Source organism: Priceomyces carsonii, assembly GCF_900007245.1.
Source record: "Priceomyces carsonii strain CBS4050 genome assembly, scaffold: Debaryomyces_carsonii_scaffold_1, whole genome shotgun sequence".
In the NCBI taxonomy this organism is placed as follows: Eukaryota; Fungi; Ascomycota; class Pichiomycetes; order Serinales; family Debaryomycetaceae; genus Priceomyces; species Priceomyces carsonii.
This window is the reverse complement of record NW_026946674.1, coordinates 316,036-336,622: the sequence shown is the minus strand read 5'-3', so window position 1 is coordinate 336,622 and position 20,587 is coordinate 316,036. Positions and strand designations below refer to the sequence as shown.

At 36.7% G+C, this 20,587-nt stretch overlaps 8 protein-coding genes across 8 annotated transcripts; 3 read left to right on the top strand and 5 right to left on the bottom strand.

Annotated features, from left to right (window-relative positions):
* Positions 1-277: 277 nt before the first annotated feature.
* Positions 278-2,071, bottom strand: PRCAT00000183001 (uncharacterized protein; the record flags this gene model as incomplete). The annotated part of the gene is made up of 1 exon (XM_062951654.1): positions 278-2,071. One exon carries the CDS (start codon positions 2,069-2,071, stop codon positions 278-280), a length of 1,794 nt encoding a protein of 597 aa, XP_062807034.1.
* Positions 2,072-3,024: 953 nt separating this feature from the next.
* PRCAT00000182001 (uncharacterized protein) lies at positions 3,025-4,461 on the bottom strand (the record flags this gene model as incomplete). The annotated part of the gene is made up of 1 exon (XM_062951643.1): positions 3,025-4,461. The coding sequence occupies one exon, from the start codon at positions 4,459-4,461 to the stop codon at positions 3,025-3,027; it is 1,437 nt and encodes a 478-aa protein (XP_062807033.1).
* A 151-nt stretch (positions 4,462-4,612) lies between these two features.
* TEL1 (DNA-binding protein kinase) lies at positions 4,613-13,240 on the bottom strand (the record flags this gene model as incomplete). The annotated part of the gene is made up of 1 exon (XM_062951632.1): positions 4,613-13,240. One exon carries the CDS (start codon positions 13,238-13,240, stop codon positions 4,613-4,615), a length of 8,628 nt encoding a protein of 2,875 aa, XP_062807032.1.
* A 502-nt stretch (positions 13,241-13,742) lies between these two features.
* On the top strand, positions 13,743-14,258 carry ASG7 (Asg7p; the record flags this gene model as incomplete). Its single annotated transcript, XM_062951621.1, has 1 exon — positions 13,743-14,258. The coding sequence occupies one exon, from the start codon at positions 13,743-13,745 to the stop codon at positions 14,256-14,258; it is 516 nt and encodes a 171-aa protein (XP_062807031.1).
* Positions 14,259-14,275: 17 nt separating this feature from the next.
* On the top strand, positions 14,276-15,580 carry GCV1 (glycine decarboxylase subunit T; the record flags this gene model as incomplete). Its single annotated transcript, XM_062951610.1, has 1 exon — positions 14,276-15,580. One exon carries the CDS (start codon positions 14,276-14,278, stop codon positions 15,578-15,580), a length of 1,305 nt encoding a protein of 434 aa, XP_062807030.1.
* Positions 15,581-16,320: 740 nt separating this feature from the next.
* PRCAT00000178001 (uncharacterized protein) lies at positions 16,321-16,956 on the top strand (the record flags this gene model as incomplete). The annotated part of the gene is made up of 1 exon (XM_062951599.1): positions 16,321-16,956. The coding sequence occupies one exon, from the start codon at positions 16,321-16,323 to the stop codon at positions 16,954-16,956; it is 636 nt and encodes a 211-aa protein (XP_062807029.1).
* Positions 16,957-17,225: 269 nt separating this feature from the next.
* On the bottom strand, positions 17,226-18,335 carry PRCAT00000177001 (NADP-dependent alcohol dehydrogenase; the record flags this gene model as incomplete). Its single annotated transcript, XM_062951588.1, has 1 exon — positions 17,226-18,335. One exon carries the CDS (start codon positions 18,333-18,335, stop codon positions 17,226-17,228), a length of 1,110 nt encoding a protein of 369 aa, XP_062807028.1.
* A 270-nt stretch (positions 18,336-18,605) lies between these two features.
* On the bottom strand, positions 18,606-20,534 carry PRCAT00000176001 (signal recognition particle subunit; the record flags this gene model as incomplete). The annotated part of the gene is made up of 1 exon (XM_062951577.1): positions 18,606-20,534. The coding sequence occupies one exon, from the start codon at positions 20,532-20,534 to the stop codon at positions 18,606-18,608; it is 1,929 nt and encodes a 642-aa protein (XP_062807027.1).
* Positions 20,535-20,587: the final 53 nt, after the last annotated feature.

Genomic DNA, 20,587 nt, shown 5'->3' with positions numbered 1-20,587 from the left:
TAATGATAATGACAAGTTTTATTGGATGTTATAATTTATATACATATTTAAGAATTCAGATCATAATATATGGTCAAAAGTTAATATTACCTCATGAGGTCAGTTTAAACTTGTAAAACTTTTTATGGAAATAGATTAATGAACAATGAACAGTTGAGCGGTGAAATGAAATCAATCTAGTTAAAAGAAAAAAAAAATTAATCTTAATTAACAACATGGAAAAGGAAGATGAAAGCGACAGTAAGACAGACAACAGATTAGCCATAATTCCAAAGGCTCAAATCTCATCAGCGATTGGTTGTTGTGCATGATTCTGAGTCTGATGATGTTCATCATTCATAAATTCATTATCAGAAAATGATTGATTTGACATATTATCGATGTTGTTTAGTTGGTTCACGGTAAGTTGTGTTTGGAACTGTCTTGGTAAATTTCCACAACGATCTTTACCAAAATTGATCTTTAAATTCTTGTAGTCATTGAATGACTTGATTCCATCAATTGCTTTAATTGCATTAGCAATGTTCACGAAATTAATAAAAGCACAATTTTTTTCCTCTAAATAATTGATTTGTTCTATATCACCGAACTTTGAAAAGTCATCTCTTAACTTTGCAGGGTTATAAAAGTCAAAGTCAGAAATATTACCAATGTAAATGTTCCTGGAAGCACCGTTTGAAACAGCTAGAGATAAAGCATTTGATAAAGGACCCGAGTGCTTTCCCCACCCTACTTTTATCCTACGGTTGTGAATAGTCAATCCATGTAACTGGCACATGGCAAAAAACTGAGCAGCAGCTATAGGATCAATAAAAGTAATGAAGCAAGCATGCCTTTCCTTTAAGTATCTTATACTTTGCAACAAGCCACCTCTTACCACATTACAGATTTCCTCAACAGAAGAATCCTGGTGAAGGTTTCCCAAATAAACAGTTCTGTTTCCCAAATTATTTGCACCTCCTGCTTGAGTTGCTATTTGAGCTGCAGCTGCAGATTGTTGAACTAGAGCTGATGAAATGAATTCCCTATCAGCAGCAGTAACTATATGTTCCATACCAGGAGCTAGTCCTAGATACTGAGCGGCGTTGTGCTGCTGTGTTTTCGTAATAAATGCACATCTGTCCTTTCCGTAAAAGCACTTTTTATCCAAATACTTTTCCTTTAATGGCAAATTGGCAACACATCTGATTGCACTCAAAATCGATAAGAAATGAATAAATGCGATTCCTTTTTCCGGTATGATCTTAATACAATCAATAATGCCGTACGCACTCAAGTCATCAATCAATTCTTGTTCAGTAATCATTTCACCATTTGTAGGATTATTAAGATTACCTAAATAGACATTTCTAGTAGCACCATCTCTTTGAATTGATTCCATAACAGCAGGTAAAATTGAAGTATTTTTACCCCACCCGATTCTTATATCATGGCCCTTTATATTGAGTTTCTTTAAGATACAGTCGGAGTGAAATAAAAGTGCAGACTGGTGGTCAATGAAGGAAATGAAAGCACAATTTTTTGATGGTAAAATCTTCACATTTTCTAAAATACCGGATCGAACGTAGTCAAGTAACTCATTTGGTTCAATATCCGATGGAATATTGCCCAAATAAACAGTTCTTGAAGGGGCAGCAGATGCATTTCCTCCAGAATTATTTTGATTATACAAGATCTCGTGCAGAGGATTGGCAGGTGGATTCGGCATGCTTGGAATCCCGGCTGAGTTTCCTTGTTGAATATTATGAGACATTCCTGAAGAAAATTGAAGTTGGTTAGGGTTAAGAAAACCCATGTTATTTGGATTTTGAAGTTGGCTATTGTCATCGTTCATCAACAGTATATCTTCACCGTAATAGTCGCTTAATAATCCAGAGTTCCCGTCCGCATTGAAGCTGAATGGTTGATCACCTTGAAATTGAGCGTATTGATCAAATGAGGTTGGTTGGGGATCAATAGAACGAGAACCATTCAACTGCTCATCAGATCCTTGCTGTCCATAAAACTGAGGATAAAATGGCTGAGACACGTACTGCTGAGGAATGCCCAGGTATGGATAAGAATATGTCATGATGCTAGTCCTGTTCTCACTTCTAATCTTGGACGACGTGATATTTCCTCTGTGGATTTATGCGTTTAAAGAAAAAACGAAAGTAAGAAGTCCTTAAAACGAACGCTGAGGTATATGGCAATGCCAACAAATGAAATCAAACTCTAAAATACGATCAAAACAGCAAAAGTCTGTGTTTCTTGAACCGAGATTCTTGATCCAGTGTTATAACTTCCTCTCTCGAAGCTGTTTTCAAGCTTACCTTTAAATATCGGAAGCTGATACACTCACTTTTGAGAAAAGTTCTAACTCGAGATGTTTGTCTTTCGTTGACAACCCTATGGCTCTATAATTAAACACGTATAGGAAACGTCACTATACTTTTCAAAAATGAACGCGATTTACTACCTTACTGTTTCTCTTCGAAAAGCCTATCGACTAATTAAAGATATCGGTATATTCTATTCGAAACTAAGTCACTATCGGTTCCGCTTTGTTAGATATAACTGGCTCACCAATATCAACTTCTTCAACCTCAAGTAACTGCTGACGATTTTTTTTTTGATCTCTGCGCTTCTATGAATAGCCTCAAAAAAATTTCAGAGACTTTTGGTTCGCGCCACGACTTAAAAGTAGTGGGGAACCAGATGCTGTTTCAGGAACAAGAGGACCCAGTGGATGCACATGTGTACTTAAATGTCAAAATGATAAGACCGCTCTACGACAAAAAAGTTTGAGTCTACAGTCCTCCAGCCCGATCCTGCTTTAAAGTCTCGATGGATATCTAGACTTGTTATGATATATATATATTGTCCGTCGTATCTTCCCTTAGGGATTAGTGTAGAGGCTCTATATGTATAATTGAGAAGAATTGCTATAGTGGAGTGACAACTCAGCCATCGAAAAGGGGCAGCGCGACTCATTTCGGCCAAAAGTCGCATGGTTTTAGAAGGGCCCCAAAGAGACACGAGACATTAAGTCAGCGAGGATCCCTCAGACGAATATTCAGTCTCGGCCCCCAGCTGAAGACTCGCGTTGGGTAATTCGGAAGACGCACGAACAAGCAAGGGCAGCAGAGAATGACGTTTTTGGATTTGGGTTTCTTTTGGAGAAGGCGTTTGCCTCAGGCTACCACTATGCTCTTCGAGACTGTCTTTGATGATTTCGTCGTCGCTTTTCTGACGATCTAGTAAAGGCGAAGTAATATCAATAATATTGTTATCGCCATCGCTGTCAGAGTGGCTGCTACGATCGAATCCTGCAGAAGGCAGTTGCTTGAGAGACTTCGATTCCTCCGAATCTATTTCAGTGTCATTCAACGAGTCATTGCTTGGTGACTCACCAGCATGCAATACGCTGGAGACTATTTCCTCGTCTTTCATAGATAGAGGTTTTTTCGAGTCATACTCACCAGCTTCGTTGGGCAGGCTCACCAGCCCCGTTTGTTTGTCTTCAATTATGTCATCGTCGTTCTCCTTCTTAACTATTTTGTTCTCTGTTTTTCGGCGCTTCGGTGCAGTCACGGTACTTCCTTCGAATTCTTCTTCTTTTAGTTCTTTATCAGGACTCCGTTTTAAGGGACGCTTTTCAAGTCCCTTGTTCAAATCCGTCAAATGCCTTGGTCTCTCATTTTGCAACTGCCATATCTTGTCTTTCTTTGCATTGAGCAATTGATAAAACTTATCCTGAAGATCGTCGACTATGATGCGATGATGCTTTTCAGATTCCTCATAATTATCTGATATGAGTCTGTTTTGCCTTATAAGAGACTTAAGACTCAGTTTAGATTCACTCAATTGTTCCTGCAAGTTTTTGTTTTCTCTCATTAGCAAGTCCATCCATTTGAATAAGTCCTGCTCACCACTCACAGGCAGACCATTCAACCTCTTCAGGTCATCCAGATCATCTATCATCTTTAATATGAGTGAACCAACAGTCACAGGAAATACACCAGTTCTTTTAATATCTATTGTAAGAAAATCATTCATCTCTCCCGTAGCATCATCAAGTAATTCATTATTTGTTTCAGAGTAATTAGATTTCAGAGAAACAAGCTTGGCATTCATCAAGATGTCATTATCCCGTTCATTCAAGTCCACCCCCATTTCTAATGGAAACAAGCTTGAAAGCATCATATTCCACTCGGAAGTACTGTACTTGTTCTGCGGCTTTCTACATTGTTGCCAAGTATTATACGTTATGTCAATATGGAAGCTACCCTCTTGACAGATGGCCGTAACGGCTGTATTTGGACTTTCATCGTTTCCTTCTTCATCTGGAATTTCACTGCAGTGTAGATATAGTCGTGACTCTTTTATCACTGCCCTTGAAGTATCGTCTATAATCATTAACGGGATTGAGATTATAGACCCTCGAAGAGAAGAAGATTCATAAGAAGCTTCATTGTTCATAGTTTACCATACCAAACGCTTCTCGATGTCATTAGTTTGGGTTCAAATTGATCTTTAGTAATTAAGATAAGAGTTAATAGAGTCGGAACGATAAAACTAGAAATTTTACACTTTTTACACTTTTTGCAGAAATTTACATTTAAGCTTAAAATTAATAGAATGGACACCATCCAAAATATATCAATGCGAGATTCTGAGGACTAGAAGCTTCTTGTACTAATTCCCTCACCGTAGCTTCAATACTTAGTCCACCGGCGATTAGCTTATCAGAGACCGTAGATAATGCTCTACCGGCTTCGGAACCATCTTCTTCAATTTTAGTGATTGGAACCTCTGCGGCATCATGCTGTAATTTTTCTTGTCTAATAGGGGACAAAGTCCATGAATATAAGGGATCCCAACGAAGAACATCTAATATAGCTAATATGTGATCCTTATTACCGCGCAATACTCGAAATGTGTGCTCACATGAACGGATGAAAACACCATTTACACCGGTAATACCAAAGCCATCAACAATATCTCTTGTAAGTCTGAAGGGAACTGATTCTGGGATAGGCAACTTCTTTCCTTGGTCAAAAGCAACCCCTAAGTCAATATGGATTGGTTCTCCAGATTTCTTGTCTAAAAGTATATTGTTACAATGTCGATCACCTAGACCCAAAATGTGACCAACAAGTGAAGTTGCTGCAATTCCACGAGTGTAAGTCAACTTGCTTTCAAACCAAATATCAGGGGTGATGAAATTGTCGAAAAAAAAGCATCGCAATACAGGCCCAATTTTAGATGTGATTTTGTAGTATGCTGTGAGCCTGTCAGTCTTATCTTTAGATTGATGCTCCTTCATGATCTCTCTAGCCCTCTCTAACTTCATGCCGTCTCTTTGCAAATGGTACGGCTTGATTACATCTAGAAGTGCCATAGAATTCGGAACATATTCTATTATGCCTGCCAGCGGGCTTAAAGGAACAGCCTTGTAAGTTCTGATTCTTAATTTTCTGCGTCTAGTTTGTCTGTCTTTAATGAAAATCTTGTTAACTTTTTCAAATACTTGTTCCATAATTGAATCCTGTCTCAAATCATCTGTACCGTGTTTAAATAAAACTCTGTGCTCTGTCCCATTAGATAGCACAAACGTTGCTATTTTAGGCAAACTTAATCCTGAAGAGGCTATCAAAATTCTATTTTCCATTGTCAAAAAATAAGGTACATTATTGTATGCTTTACTTTTATCAATAGGTATGTTCATAGTAGGAGGCGGTATCGATGGAAGTTCATTCAACCAGTATCCACCAAACTCATATTTATCCAAAGAAATCGGTCTTCCCCTGGATACCTTAAGCTCTGCTAATTTGATAGACTCATGACAGAGCCTTATGATTTGGCCCAAAGCAGCATCAACAGACCTGTTACCCTTATTACTTAGTTTATCTAGTAAGGAATCTGCGGCTGCATATTTTGAGCTCCCTCCCTCTTGCATTCCATAGTTTCTCAAAGAGATAACGCTATATAAAGAATGAAAAGGATGATCCAAACAAAGATTCAAAAGTAATTCTTGAAGTAAAAGCTGAAACTCAGACTTATCATTTGAGAGACGTGAAGTGAGTTGAGTACACCAATCAATCAATTTGTAGGTAGGCAAACTGAAAATATCCTCCTTGATTGTCATATTGATGTCATCTCGACTAGATTGCTCCAACCATAATGCAATAAATTTATCAGTATCTTCATCATTATTTTCGTCAATTGAAATACATTTCAAATAGTATTCGATACACTTTTTCGAAAATTCATTTCTACTTTCAAGTAGTGTTTCTAGATTTTTCAGTTCAGCTACAAGCAGTGCCTTTAACTTTCCATAATACTTTTGGGCCGTCTTCTTCTCTTTTTGATCGACTGAGGTCTTCCCATAATGATCCTTAAATTCAGCTATCTCTTTTGTTTTGGAAGCTATTCGTTTCTCAATTTTAGCTTGCTCATCTGTGAGAACTCTTGATTTGTGCTGACTCTCACAAAAACGGGCAAACAATTGATAGACTTTTGCCCTTTGAAAACAATCTTTGACTTCTGAAATCTCGCGGGCCGATGGAAGAACATACTGATCCATGATGTCTGAAGCCAACTCTTGCCTTGAGTCAGCCATCCAACCAGCAAGTGTGGCATTGATTAATCCTTTTGATAAATATAATTCGTCAATCAAAGGCGAATGAACATTACTAGACGATAACTTTTTTAGCATAGCAGTCGGTATGCCAGTTTGACCCAATTCCCAAAGCGTACACGCAGCTTGATAGTTTGTCATATAATCAACGCTTTTTTCAAAAGCTACTCCGGCATGATGAAATTTAGATTTTGCAATTTCGTTCATTAAAATAGTAGAGTTGATCATTTTCTGGGGCTGTTTTGATAATCGGGCATAGTTGTTATAACGTATTAGCTCGTGTAAGGAGCACATCCATGCTTTGTCACTCTCTCGAAAAGATTCTTCATTTAACCATAAATTTCCTAAAAGCTGAAATGTAGAGTTCCTTGCAAGAAGAATATCCTCTCTTGTCTTCGAATCAGCTCTATCGAACCATGCTGTTTTCGCCGAATATTCACCAAGACCAAAACTAAAATTACTTGATGTGTTTTTTAAGGCATCTTCAATACTGGTGATGGTTGCCATGGTCTTAAACCACTGTATCAAGCTTCTATCCATTTCTTTTGTGCTTTTTTTGCAAACATGTACTTCCTTATTTAAAAAAACATCCAATAATGCATTCAGACACGTCGAGGGGCTAGCAATAGGGTAATCATGAATCTGCCTTAGTGTCTTATAAACTGTTTCATGGTATTGGCCAGCTTTCTCTGGAATAGGTAGATCCCAACATCCAAGTTTCCATGCCCATTCATATGAAGCAACCTCAGTCGAGGAGTCTAAGTCACTAACTATTCTTGAAATGGTCATCATACCGGAGTTCATCAAAGATGGAAGTACATTCGATCGGTCATAATTGAAATTAAGAGTGGTGTTAGCATCAAGCATACCACTGGTAAGCTTAAGAACATCTGAGGTATGTCCTTCTCTTTCAATAACGCTTATGGCATAATCTATTGTCGTTTTTTCTGGAAGACCATACACATAATCTTCATCGTCAATGGATTCAAAAATATAAGAAAATCGATTAAGGTCGATAGAACACTCAATGTTGTCTCTGCCATGCTGCATGTCTTCCAAAAATAAGATAGCAGTTTTAAATAGCCGCACTGACGAAGCTATTAGTATAAGATCTTCTACCAATACGTTTTGATAAATGAGAGCATATTTCTTAATTTTTTTTCTGGCACCAACTCTGATGGCTAGTATAATATTGATGAGTAGATCAGAAAATTCCTCACTTTGAGAGTAAAACTTGAAAAAGTGTTTAAGCAACTCAGAAATCAAGTTTAGCCTAGTAGGCTGAGTCAATTGTATGTAATAACAGATCAAAAACGGGAGTGAATTTTTAGCAAAAGATGGTTCTTTGATAGCAAAATCTGAAAATAGAACGGATATGCTAGTGAACGACGCAATTTCCTGATTAATTGCAAGGAAGAATTCACTTATCCAACTGTAATATGAAGAGGAATCTAAGAAATTGACCGGAGCAACTAGAAAATCAGACATTTTTTTTGAAACGACAGAACCACGCTTATTCAAATTAAGAGATGTATAAGCTTCGAAGTCCATTGGTAAGATGAATTTCGAGTACTTTCTGTAATACTCCTCAAAATTTATCACTGCAAGAACTTCTTCTGTCGATTGCTCATACTTCCAAATTAGTACACCTAATATATTCTCTACTGAAGATACGATTTCTGGGCTGCTGGAAGCCAAAAACTCCACCATGTAATCCAACAACATATCCAAGCGACCACACAATGTTTCAAGAGAATTAACCCATGGATTCCAAAATTCCCTCAAGTGGTATACATGATTAAGGCCCAATTTTAAGCCACCATTCAAATAATACAGGGACAAATAATTTGCACTCCACAATTTAAAAGATACTTTTCCATCATTGTCCAGATTAATCTTTGCATTCAATAATATTTCGACGACAGTATCACGGGATCCATCTTCATCATATATATCAATTTTTTCAAACACCTGTGAAATTAGAACCAAGACATCGCTTAAGTCACCATTCACCTCACACATTTTGATTTGTTGTGAATCATCTAAAAGATTTTCCACCATAGAAGATCTAATTATAGGCCTTTCCTCTTTGAGTATGCAGCATCCAGCTAGCAAAATTGGATGTACTTTACTTCCCACATGGTACTGCTGTAAATAACCTGAGAAGCTACTAAAAATTTTAAAATTTTCGTCAAAGCGTAAGCCCACCTCCATCACAGAAGACAACAATTTAATAAATAAAGGAAGCGATTCGAGCTCCCCAAACTTTCCTAAGTTTTGTATATCGAGGAAAGTGAAGATCTGGAGAATGTCTGATTGTAACGATACTTCTTTTAAAAATACGCAAAGCGAGTTCAACAAAAGCCTAGATACATCATAAGAAAGAGTTTTCCGTGTTCCTAATATAAGAATAAGTTTAACTCTTCTTAAAATCAAGATCATTTCGTGAGGTTCTGAGCGACGTTTCATAGGACTAATTATTTTTCTAAGCAAGAAGTATACTTCCCTTTCACTCCAGCCAGGTTGATTATGTCTGAACTTCTTTATTAAACTATTCAACAACGATAAACCCGATTCAGGTGAAATGGATGATTCTGAAAAAGTAGGAAGTAAGGAACTTTTATTATGGGATACAAGGTCCAGGCAAAGAGTATTGGTAAATTGTGATTGCAAGGTTTTTTCGTCCGACACATTAATATACTTGATAACTTCCATCATTACAAGCGTCAACTTACGAGTCAAATTGGCCTTGTAATCACTTTTGAAAAACTCAGCTAGCCACACAAATACTCCGTTTCTAACGCCCTTCTTTGTGTATGATAAAGCAATAGTAAGAGGTAAGGATCCATAAACCAAACTTTCAACGTCAGTATCTTTCGCATTTGCCAACTCATTTAGTACTGAAACTTTGTCAACAGCTTTATCCGAAGATATTGTAATGGCTGCAAGAAACGTAGAATTATCTAGCAAAAATTTGCTTAGCTCATTATAGCCAAAAAAGAAGAATGGGAAAGACCCAAAATCATTATACAACCACCAATGCTTGAGAATTTGAAGCTGGAAATTTTCAAACAATTCAGAGACATTAGAAAAATTTCCTAAACGAGAAAGGACGTTCAACGCAAGCCTGAGGTAAGGTAAACAAATTGAAGATTTGGACCATTCAATTATGTTTAACAAGACAGCCACGAATATGTAAGAAGAGCTTTTTGATAAAATGCATAGAAACTGAACATACGTTGAACATTTTTCCCTAGATTCGTTAGGTTCTGGAAGCCTTGCTAGAAGATCTTTGAAAAGCTCAATCTGAAATTCTAAGCAAGACACTCTAAAGACCTCGGCAATTTCCTCTGCCAATGTCACTTTCATATTATTTGTCATGGTTGCAAAACCCTCCAAAAATAGGTTCCGTAACGATCTGCCATTTACTTTAGCTTGATTATCGAGCCTCAAATATCGGAGTAAGAATATACAATACTCCGTAAACGAAAGCTCCGTTAATAAAAAATTCTTAGTAGCACACTCTACCAACCAGCCACAAACATCCAAGCTGTCTTTTATGAGAGAGTCATCATTCAAATCGTAACAAACGGGGAGTAATACACTTAGAATTCTTGAGACTACGACTACCGTTAATTCTGCGCGATCAAGAATTTCATCTATCAAAGGTCCTTCGCCTAGAATTCGGATGAACTTTATTAACAATGCAGCAGGGACCTCGGACAAATTTATTTTCATTTCTACAAAGTACCTGTGCAAGTGATAATAACAGTATATAGCATCCACCGATTTGAGTTCTTCAAGAAACATTAAAAGAGAAGAAAAAAGGTCAGATACATTACTCTTTTTCAAATTCTCCGTTTCAATCAAAAATTTTAAAAGGTCTATTGAAGGAACCGACACATAATTCAATTTTGCAGCTGTTAACAACATTGAAGTGGACCCTATTTCTGATTTTTTAGAGTGCTGAATAACTTCGAATTCTTTATCTAACGAAGCACCAGTTTCCTCTTCAACTGTAAGACTATCATCTTCGAATATATTTTCTGTTGCATTCAATAGAGATGGCAACATTTCCACATATTTTTTTAATGGAAAATTAGCAACAAGAATTTGAATTGCTTTATCATCTAAGGCGAAAGATGCAAATCCATAGAAAACCTTAAGCAAATCAAGCACAACTTCGTTCGGAATATAAACGTTCCCATAATCTCGCAATGTGTTCTGACATTGATATTCCAAAGAGTTAATTATATTATTGAAGGAACGTTTCCTTCGGAGCAAGCTTATTAATCCTAGAACAAGGATCGTCCACTCTAGACGTACACTTGAAGAATATTTGCTATTAGAATAGAGAGACAGATTGCCTAAAAGCTTCAGCAGCAAACGATCAATAGGATCACTTGAAGATAGATCTACTTTTTCTTGTGACATTTCGGAACCAGGCTCGTGTGGTAATCTCCTTAAACTAGTAAACATCTGTAATTTCAAATATCTCTTTTGAAGATAGCAATATTCATTGCAATCACTGCCATGAAATTTCAAAAAGCTTGTATTGAAACTACTTTCTCGAATATCACTTCTATGAGCGCCAAACAACCACGAAAAAAAAGACGGAAAGCCACTATTTGACTCTAAAAGGCAGAAATCGAAAGACTGGAAAGATTCGTCCCATTTCGAAATCATCCACTCCTGAACTTTATAAACAAAAACAGATTTACTTCGAAATCGGTTACTTTCTACAATATCGTAGACTGCATACCAAAACAGAAAGCTTTCTTCACAAATACTGTAGGGCCCATTTATCTCAGAAAATTCAATCAAGTTTTCGAGCTGCATCCGAATATTATTATCAAGATAGCCCTTATTTTTAGTTTTATATTGCATTAAAATCAAGTTCACCAAGTCACAAGAAATTCGGAAGAGTTCAGAGTCCTTCACACCTTGTAGTGATACATTGAGTAACTGATTGAATTTGGTACTAAAATATAATGATGAATCTTGAGTCGCCACATTTGAACTGTCTAACATTAATGATCTGGACAAAAGCAAAACCCATGGAGCCAAACTCTTATTCTCATTTAAATTTAAGATGTGGTCAAATATGCTTTCGTACTTCAGAGAAATCCATTTATAATTGAATGACCTAAATTCTTTAGCGCATGAGTTAACCAGATCTGGCAGATGATCAACGATTTGTTTATTTCTTTCGTCTCCATTATTAATGCAACTATCTAACTCCGCCTCGACATAGAATATCAATAACTGTAGGCCTGCTCTTTGATATACTTCAGACGATTTGAATTCCATCAAGCGTATGCAAAATTCAAATGTATTTTGTGATTCTTTCAAGTAGTTGTCAAAGCCATCCAATTTGGCTCGCTTATTTGGTTGCTCTGATATGCCTTCATGAAAGAATTCAACACATTCTCTAATATTAAAGTAAGTCAGAATCAATTTCAGTAATCCCAAGAAATATAGCCACAGATGAATATTATCAGATCTTAGATAGAGAGCCCTTAAACGAAACCAAGTCATGTTGGTTTCTTTGGAACGAATCAAGCCTATGTCTTCCACCTTGAATTTAACTAAGGGGGATAAAAGCCTAGTCATCAAGCAATTGATCAACACTTGGAAACTGTAAAGAAGTGCTCCAAGTTCGTAAGCTTGAGATGAACCCTTTATACTATTGTGACTATCGAGGCTATTTGTATCACCATATAAGTGTCGGCTCTTTGATTCTAGATATACTATACTAGAAAACTTGATGGTAGTGGACAAATTAAGAAAATCTAAGATTTGAGTTTGCATTGATTCCAGTTGACTTTGGTAAAATTGTATCACTAATTCAATTCCAACTTTAGTAAGCTTAGTTACAAAAGCAGTATCTTCAGTAGAAATCACAACAATTAATTTGTTTATCATTCTAAACACTACTATTGTTAAAAGATTCTCTCGCTTACAATATTTGACGGTCTGTTGAAGTAAACCAAGCAAGACCAGATAGTTCCGATCTATAAGAAATGGCATGCAACTAAGTGACACGTTCAGCTTGCAATATAATAAGTTTTGTAAGCAAACGAAAAATTCTTCTATAATTACATCAGTCAAGTTCTGGCATGCATTTTTTAAATCCAACAAGTTTCCGATTGTATCAACAAGAAAGTTATATACCATTAACCAGTCGTTACGATTCATATGATTCTGAAAATCAGTTTGGCTTAGCATAACATAAAGACACTTGGAAAAATCATTCGAACATGGATGTAACTCTTTCTTGTCCCATTTAAAATTGTCGATTATAAACTTGACTAATTCTAGCTTAGTTTTGAATTTCAGTATTGTTCTATCTTCATAATGCTTCTCGATTAAAACTCTAAGTAGCCCAGAAGCTCTAGTAAGTCTTGTAAAGACTTGATTAGTATGATTTTGACGATAAGTCTTCAGCTCAAGTGCTACGAAGTCAAGAACTGCATTCATTAATCTCCTGTATGGCTTACTAGAAATCTTTCCACTCAGAGACAAATAATCTTCAAGGCTTTGTAACGCTTCATTTCTTTCTTTAATCTTTGATGATCCTAACGACGAAGATAGCACATTAAAGTCATAATTTGACATAGTATTGCATAAGTCAAACTGAGTAGAATCACAAACCTTGACTTAATATCTCAGACATTCAAGCAAGAAAAGTGCATGTAGAACCTCAGAGAATTCTGGGGCAGGAATAGCGGGCAAATTTGCAATGTATCTTTGAAAATAATTGATTCCGATCTAATAGTTATCGGTAGTTGTGCTAGAAGGATAATTCCGAGAACTATCTCAAAGGGTTCGATACAAACTACAAACGTTTGTGGAGACACTAAACTGAACACTTATCCAATTGACCCATTTTAAACCACTTTGACTATATGAATAAGCAAAATTGATCGTCTAATTGTTCAAAACGGTCAGATTTTGTGGGATTGGAATCTCTATTGCATGTTCCTAATTAGGAAAGATGTATATTTGATCTGAAGTCCATCTCAAGCAAAAGCAAAGCTTTAACGAGAAGTATAAAAGTGTAGGTAATGCAACATAAGAAGAAGAATACAAGAGTTGTGCTCTCACTTGTTGAAAGATAATGAAAACTGATGCTTTAAACCATGCTCTTTCGAATCTGTCTTCCATTCGACTCTCGGGTGAGCAGACCTTAGAGGTATCGGAGAAAGATTCGGATTATGCTAATCGGGGCTATTGCCTTTGTGATTCGTGCTCTTTCTTGACTACAAAGGAAAGATTGACATTTCGCTTCTTGTTTTGGGGTATCTTGTGCCCTATAATATGGATATCTAATATTTTCATAATGTTGTTTGGGCTTTTCTGGAAACATCATGTACCACTCAGATCTGACAGTTTTATACAAATATTTGACCAGAAAATCAAGGTTGCAAAAGATAAGCATACTATATCTGAACTACTTGATCAAATACACCTCAAGTGTCACAGAAGGTTGCGACAAAGAGTTTGGTCTAGAATATGGTACTCCACGGGTGCCTTTTTAATTTATCTGATCATTATCGCAATTATAGTATACGGTGCTCTTCTTTTACCCCATAAGGATAAGAAACTGGCTTCATCACTCAATCAAACTAGTTAAAAGTTTAATGATTAGTTATGAAACTATTTTTCGAGACCGAGTCAAAATATCAAACGGAGTCAATATCTCTTACTTTTATAAATATCGAACCAATGTATATTGTTCTAAGTAAACTCGTTATCCATTTGAATGAAGGAATGCAGAGGATAATTTCTAGATTCTTTTCAAGTAGAAGTGCATTAGCTTTAGCTAAGACTCCACTTTATGAGGCACATATAGCACTCGGCGGTAAGATGGTACCGTATGCTGGTTTCGATATGCCAGTCTTATATGATGGCCAATCTCATATTGAATCTCACAATTGGGTAAGAAACAAAGTCGGATTGTTCGACGTCAGCCATATGCTTCAACATAAATTCACAGGTAAGGATTCTGTAGATCTATTGGAGAAAATCACTCCGATTGATTTGAGAAGTATCCCAATAAATGGCTCAAGCTTAACCGTATTACTTAACGAAAATGGAGGTGTGATTGATGACTGTATTGTCACTAAGCATGGAGAAAATGATTATTATATGGTTACCAATGCGGGCTGTCGAGAAAAGGATGTTGATTTCATTAAAAAGAATGCCAAGGAGTTCAACGATGCTAATCATAAAACGTTTGAAAGCACCTTGTTGGCAGTTCAGGGTCCCAAAGCTGCCGAATTGATGCAAAAATTCACTAATGAGAAGCTCTCCCAAATAACATTTGGCCAAACAAGATATTTGAAGCTTTCACCAATCGCTGCCCAAGTTCATTTAGCGAGAGCTGGATATACAGGAGAAGATGGCTTCGAGCTTTCTATACCGTCAGCCACTGAAAGCGAGGCTAAGGACTCCTTGAATTTTTTCAAGTCTTTAATTCATGATTTTCCAGATTTGGTCAAGCCAATCGGCTTGGCTGCAAGAGACTCTTTGAGGTTAGAGGCTGGTATGTGCTTGTATGGGCATGAGTTGACGGAGGATATCAGTCCAGTAGAAGCATCATTAACATGGTTGATTCCAAAAACACGAAGGGATACAAGGAATAATTTCAACGGTGCTTCAAAGATAGTATCTCAAATTAAAGATAAGAAGTCTTTCGCTCGTCGTAGAGTGGGGGTGATTTCGAAGGGGCCATCACCAAGAGATGGAAATCTACTATTTAGTCCAGAAGGTGAACAAATTGGCTATATTACATCTGGCTCGCCATCTCCAACTTTAGGCGGGAATGTTGCCCAGGCTTATATCGATAAAAGATTCAAGATTGGAAGCCCCATCAAGATTCAAATAAGAGGAAAACTAAGAGATGGTACCATAGCAAAAATGCCATTTGTTCCGACTCATTTCTATAGAGGGTAGTAGGTAGTATTATTTGACTCATCAAGTGTGATTTCCTTTGCAATCGTATTTTTCTGGAGACCATGCGAACCAGATGCTCTCTTACTGAAAAGTTATTTTGTCAATACTTTTCTTCTAATTTGGGGGTATAGTCGTAAATATTCTAACTAAAGATAACATCAATATCATAAGTTAATCAGTAGCCACTTTTATTTGGGGCTATAATCGTCCAATGTAAAATCGTATTCTTAATCTAGATATAATATTAAATTTACTCACTCACAGCCTCTTGGCCATATTGAGCTTTTCTTTGCATATAATATTTTAACTTCTAAGGGAAGATTACAGGAGAGCCTTCGCAGGAACTATTTTTTGCACCCTTTCGCGTATTTTGATCGTCAACTATTATTCCAATAACTTCTCGAGGACCACTTCAGATAATGAGGTCATCTTTAAGAATGGAAAACGAAACTCATGATATCAGCTGACATTCAATACTTGCTTCTATTGTATCTGTCGAATTTCAGCAGAGTATTCAAATCTTAAACGATTGACAATTAAAGTCCTGTGTATAAAGGAACGCGTTAGATGCGCAAACAGGAGCCATAGAATTCTCATTCCAGAATGCAAGTTAGATCACGAATTGTCGTGATTATTAAGAACAATAAATATATATAAGGATTAAATCTTTATAAAATCTATTGAGTTTGAAAGTTGAGGAATTTTTAAGTTCTTGGTTTTGATCGAAGTGTACTTCAACGATGTCAAAGTCATTCCATCAAAGATCAGTTTTGTCACCTAAACATTCCAATGTATCTAGCCCGTCTCCAAAAAAGAATAAATTAGAAAACCCCTTCCACACATGTGCCAAACTCAGCAATGACAAGTACCTTAAATCTTCACCATCTCCAAAGAAGGCCGTCCTCGGCTTCACTATATATGAGGACCATAAAAAGCTGACTGAAACTCAAGAAAGTGTCGAAGGTGATGAAGGGAATTTAAATCATAATGACCAGGAAAACATTTTGAAGCCTCTGAAGATCCCAACCAAAAGGACTCATAGAAAACCCTTAGGGAATTTAAGCATCCATGATTATCCAGGTTACATTAGTTATAATGACTTCAAATTCAAAAGTCAGCTAAGCGAAGTCTTCCAGCCTAAAAATTATGATAACGAGTTCAAGTCATTGCATAAACAGCTGGATTTGTTAAGCTACGTGACACCGCCTAGAAATTCCCGGCAGAAGTATTTGGCTCATTCGTATTCAGATGACGTTGAAGACTCTCTTGTTGGAAAATCAAAAATAATAAGGCGCAAGCGGTCAATGTCAGTTGGACGGAACGAGTCGAAGTTAAACTTAATCACGAAAAACAAATTTAACATCTTAGCCAATTGAGTTTTGGCTCCTGAGCACTACTAGCTAGTATGGTCCTTTATTGCATATTCAATTTTGAGAATTCATTTATCACTTACATTTTCGATTTGTTTTCTTTTAGAGCATAGCTTTATATCTTAATATCTGCATTGCCACTGATACCCAATCAAAAACCTTAATCTAACTTATGAGAGCAGTTGTCCAAAAAAAATGTAGTTTACGTTAATCATTGGAGCTGAAATGTTGTCATTTAAAAAAAAAGCGATTCTATATATATAAATAATGATACACTACTGTTCAAATGCTTTATCGAATTGGGTAAACACGAATCTATACCTAACGTCACCTTTGTTGCACCTTTCCAAAGCATTTTTGACACCTTGTTCACTAATGGGAACTTCTTCCACCCAAGGCTTAACACCTTTAGCTGCAGCCAACTCGAGCATTTCTAAAGCTTCGGCCTTCGAGCCAAGAAGGGATGAGCCAAAACTTCCCCCATTTTTGAGGAAAGTGAATGGAGAAACTTCAAAAGTTTCACTTACTGGGGGGAGGCCAACAGAAATGAATTTCAGGTCAACCTTTAAGATAGATAAGTAGTTACTCAAGGTGAATCCGTCAGCTCTAGATGCACAATTCAAAATAAAGTCAAATTTGTCAACATACTTCGATACCCAATCACTTTCTTCGTTGGTTGCAACGAAACCATGTGCACCCATTTGGATAGCTTCTTTCTTCTTGGAAGAAGTTCTGGAGAAAGCATACACCTCAGCACCCAAGGCTCTCGCAAACTGAATGGCCAAATGACCTAAACCACCAATACCGATGATTCCGACAGTTTTACCTTCAGCATGACGACCAATATTTCTTACCAATGGAGAATAAACAGTTAATCCAGCGCACATCAATGGAGCCGCAACAGAAGTGTCCAATCCATCAGGGATTGGAAAAACGAACTGTTCGTTAGCTATCGAATGGGAAGAATAACCACCTTGAGTGACATAATCATCAGAGAAGGTGTCAACTGAATTATAGGTACCCACTTCTTTGCTACAGTATTGCTCATTATCATGCGAACATCTATTACATGAACGACATGAAGAGCAACCTGCACCGATACCTACTCTTTGACCTACCTTTACCTGAGTAACATCATCGCCTACAGCAATGACATGGCCGATGATCTCATGGCCAACAACGGTATCTTTCCTCAATTTTTTGCTCCAATTTTCTTGAAGAACATGGATATCGGTACCACAAAGACCACATGCTATATTTTGAATCACCACATCAGTTGGGTTTATCTTTTTTCTGTCATAACTCACAAGTTTTGCAGAGCTCCATTGTTTGGAATCTTCAACTGCAAAACCTTGAAACTTTTGTGGTACCTTTGAGACTGTCATTTTTCTATTATAGAGCAATATTTTATGAGATGTGATGAACAGCCGGTTTATATAGTTTTCAATTTCGAGAACTGCACATACTCTAGAATAACGGTTTCTTTATTCATCTAATCTAACCGAGCGAGAAGTGCGGTATTCGCTTCCTAAATAGGTATAATCGAGCAAGGTTTTATTATATAATATCGCTATTTGTGTCAAAAGTCCGACATCGAAGCTTCCAAGCTTCGACAGCAACACCAGCGTATATTTATATACAGAATCTTATAAAATTCACTTCTTACCCTTCTTTTTTCTTTTACTTTTGGTACTTCCTCCTTGACTCGAAGACACAGAGCTCGGACTTGGACTAGGAAGTATTTCACTAGCGCCCTGGTGTCCGCCTGTCTTCTTTTTATCCTTCTTTGGCTTATAATATGACCTTAATTTCAAAGGGAGCCACCTTTCCTCGTCAATCTGCATTTCTGACTTGGGTTTTATTACTTTTGAAGCAGAAAATTTTGGTTTCCTAAGTCTTTTTGTTACTCTGCTAGCATGTGTGTTTTTATGGTTCATTGTTCCCATGTTAGGAGGAGCTAACAATTTTAATTCCGTGGATAATAGATCGTCTATAGGTACTTCAGAACACAAATCATCAATAGGTAAAAGTCCAGTGGTAGATCCCGAGAGAAGTGACGAAATCAACTTGTCATCTTTACCCACTTCAGAAAGAAGTTTGAATATTTTCTGATAACGATAGTCTTCCATATTATAAAGAACGAAGCCAAACGCTTTGATAGAATTATAATAATCAGAATTGAGGGAGAGATACTCTCTTTGGGTTCCTAGGAGCTTTGGAGTTAAGCGATCGAATAAGCTAGTTAATTTTTTTTTCATATTCAATTTTTCATACAAGTTGATTAAAGTACCAATTAAAGCAGGTGTGACTAGTTCCTTGCTTAGATCATATTCAACAAGTTGTTCTAACACCGGTAAGCACTGGTCAAACCGACCTTCATGAGCATTGAGAAATGTAATGAACAAAGCAGCACAAACTATCTCGTCTGAGAAAGTACCACTCCTTTTAATAAACTTCAAAAGTTTCTTGCTCGTCTTCCTCCAATATAAATCATTGTTGATGTCTTCAAATCTAATATCAAGCTTTGCAAAAAGTTTGTAAAGCGTTAGTGTCATGTCTCCAGTGTACTTGACCGCGTATGAGTTGATCGAAGAGTTACTTAGGTAATTCGAACCTAATGTATCAGTCATAAACTTCAACAATAAGTTGTTTCTTAGGACAACTTGATATTGGCACTTAGTCAACTTCTGTAATAAGTGATGTAAGTTTTCTTGATAGCCGACGTCCCTTGCAATTAAGTTTGGTCTCGGTTTGCTGTCCGATACACAGTAAAAGTCATTTTTAAAGATCAACTTTAACATCGCATCATCACTTATGTCTTCTGCTCTAAACTCTTTGAATATTTCCTGGCATTGTTCTATTTCACCAGCTTGTAAGTGTATGAACGATACAGTTAACTTGATGGGCAACAATTCTGAGATTAAGTCTTTCCTACTGGCGTCGGAATTTTGTGATAAACACAAATGCTCAGCCTTCTCCAACAAAGCCCTAGCACGTTTCATGTCACCAACAGATAAAAATATTAGAGCTTCATTGAAGTATAAATCATAGTTTTCTTTATTTTCCATAGGGTAGTTCGATTGGACTTTTCTACCTTCGACAACATTTAGCTGAGAAATAATGGCTCTCTCATTTACCACTAGATCGATTGAGTTATCATACTTAATATTATCGATTAGCTCACGATATAAATCTAATGACTTTTCGTATTCTCCAGTTTTGTAATAGGCTTGAGCAATTATGTGTTTAAGGCCTCTCTCAATTCCAGTATTATCAGGATTGAACTCATGGAGAAATTTGAATAGTTCGTCCGTCATCTCTAACTTATAATACACATAAGCTATTTCGAGCATTAGCTGTGATTTTGAGTCTGAAGAACTAATTTTTTTAATTAATTCCAATGCTTTGTAATATCGATCCAAGTTTATTAAAGCCACCAAACAATTCTTGAATGCTTTGACATCATCAAAGTTTTTAACCTTTGATAAATACTGATAGGAAACATCATAAATGGTCATGTGGTCCGAAGTCTCTGAACCTGATACCTTCAAGCTTCTGAAGGCATGAGCAATTGAATTTGACATTTCCTTCCTGAATTTTGGTCTAAAGTTCGTGATTAGGCTCTTTTTTTTTTTGT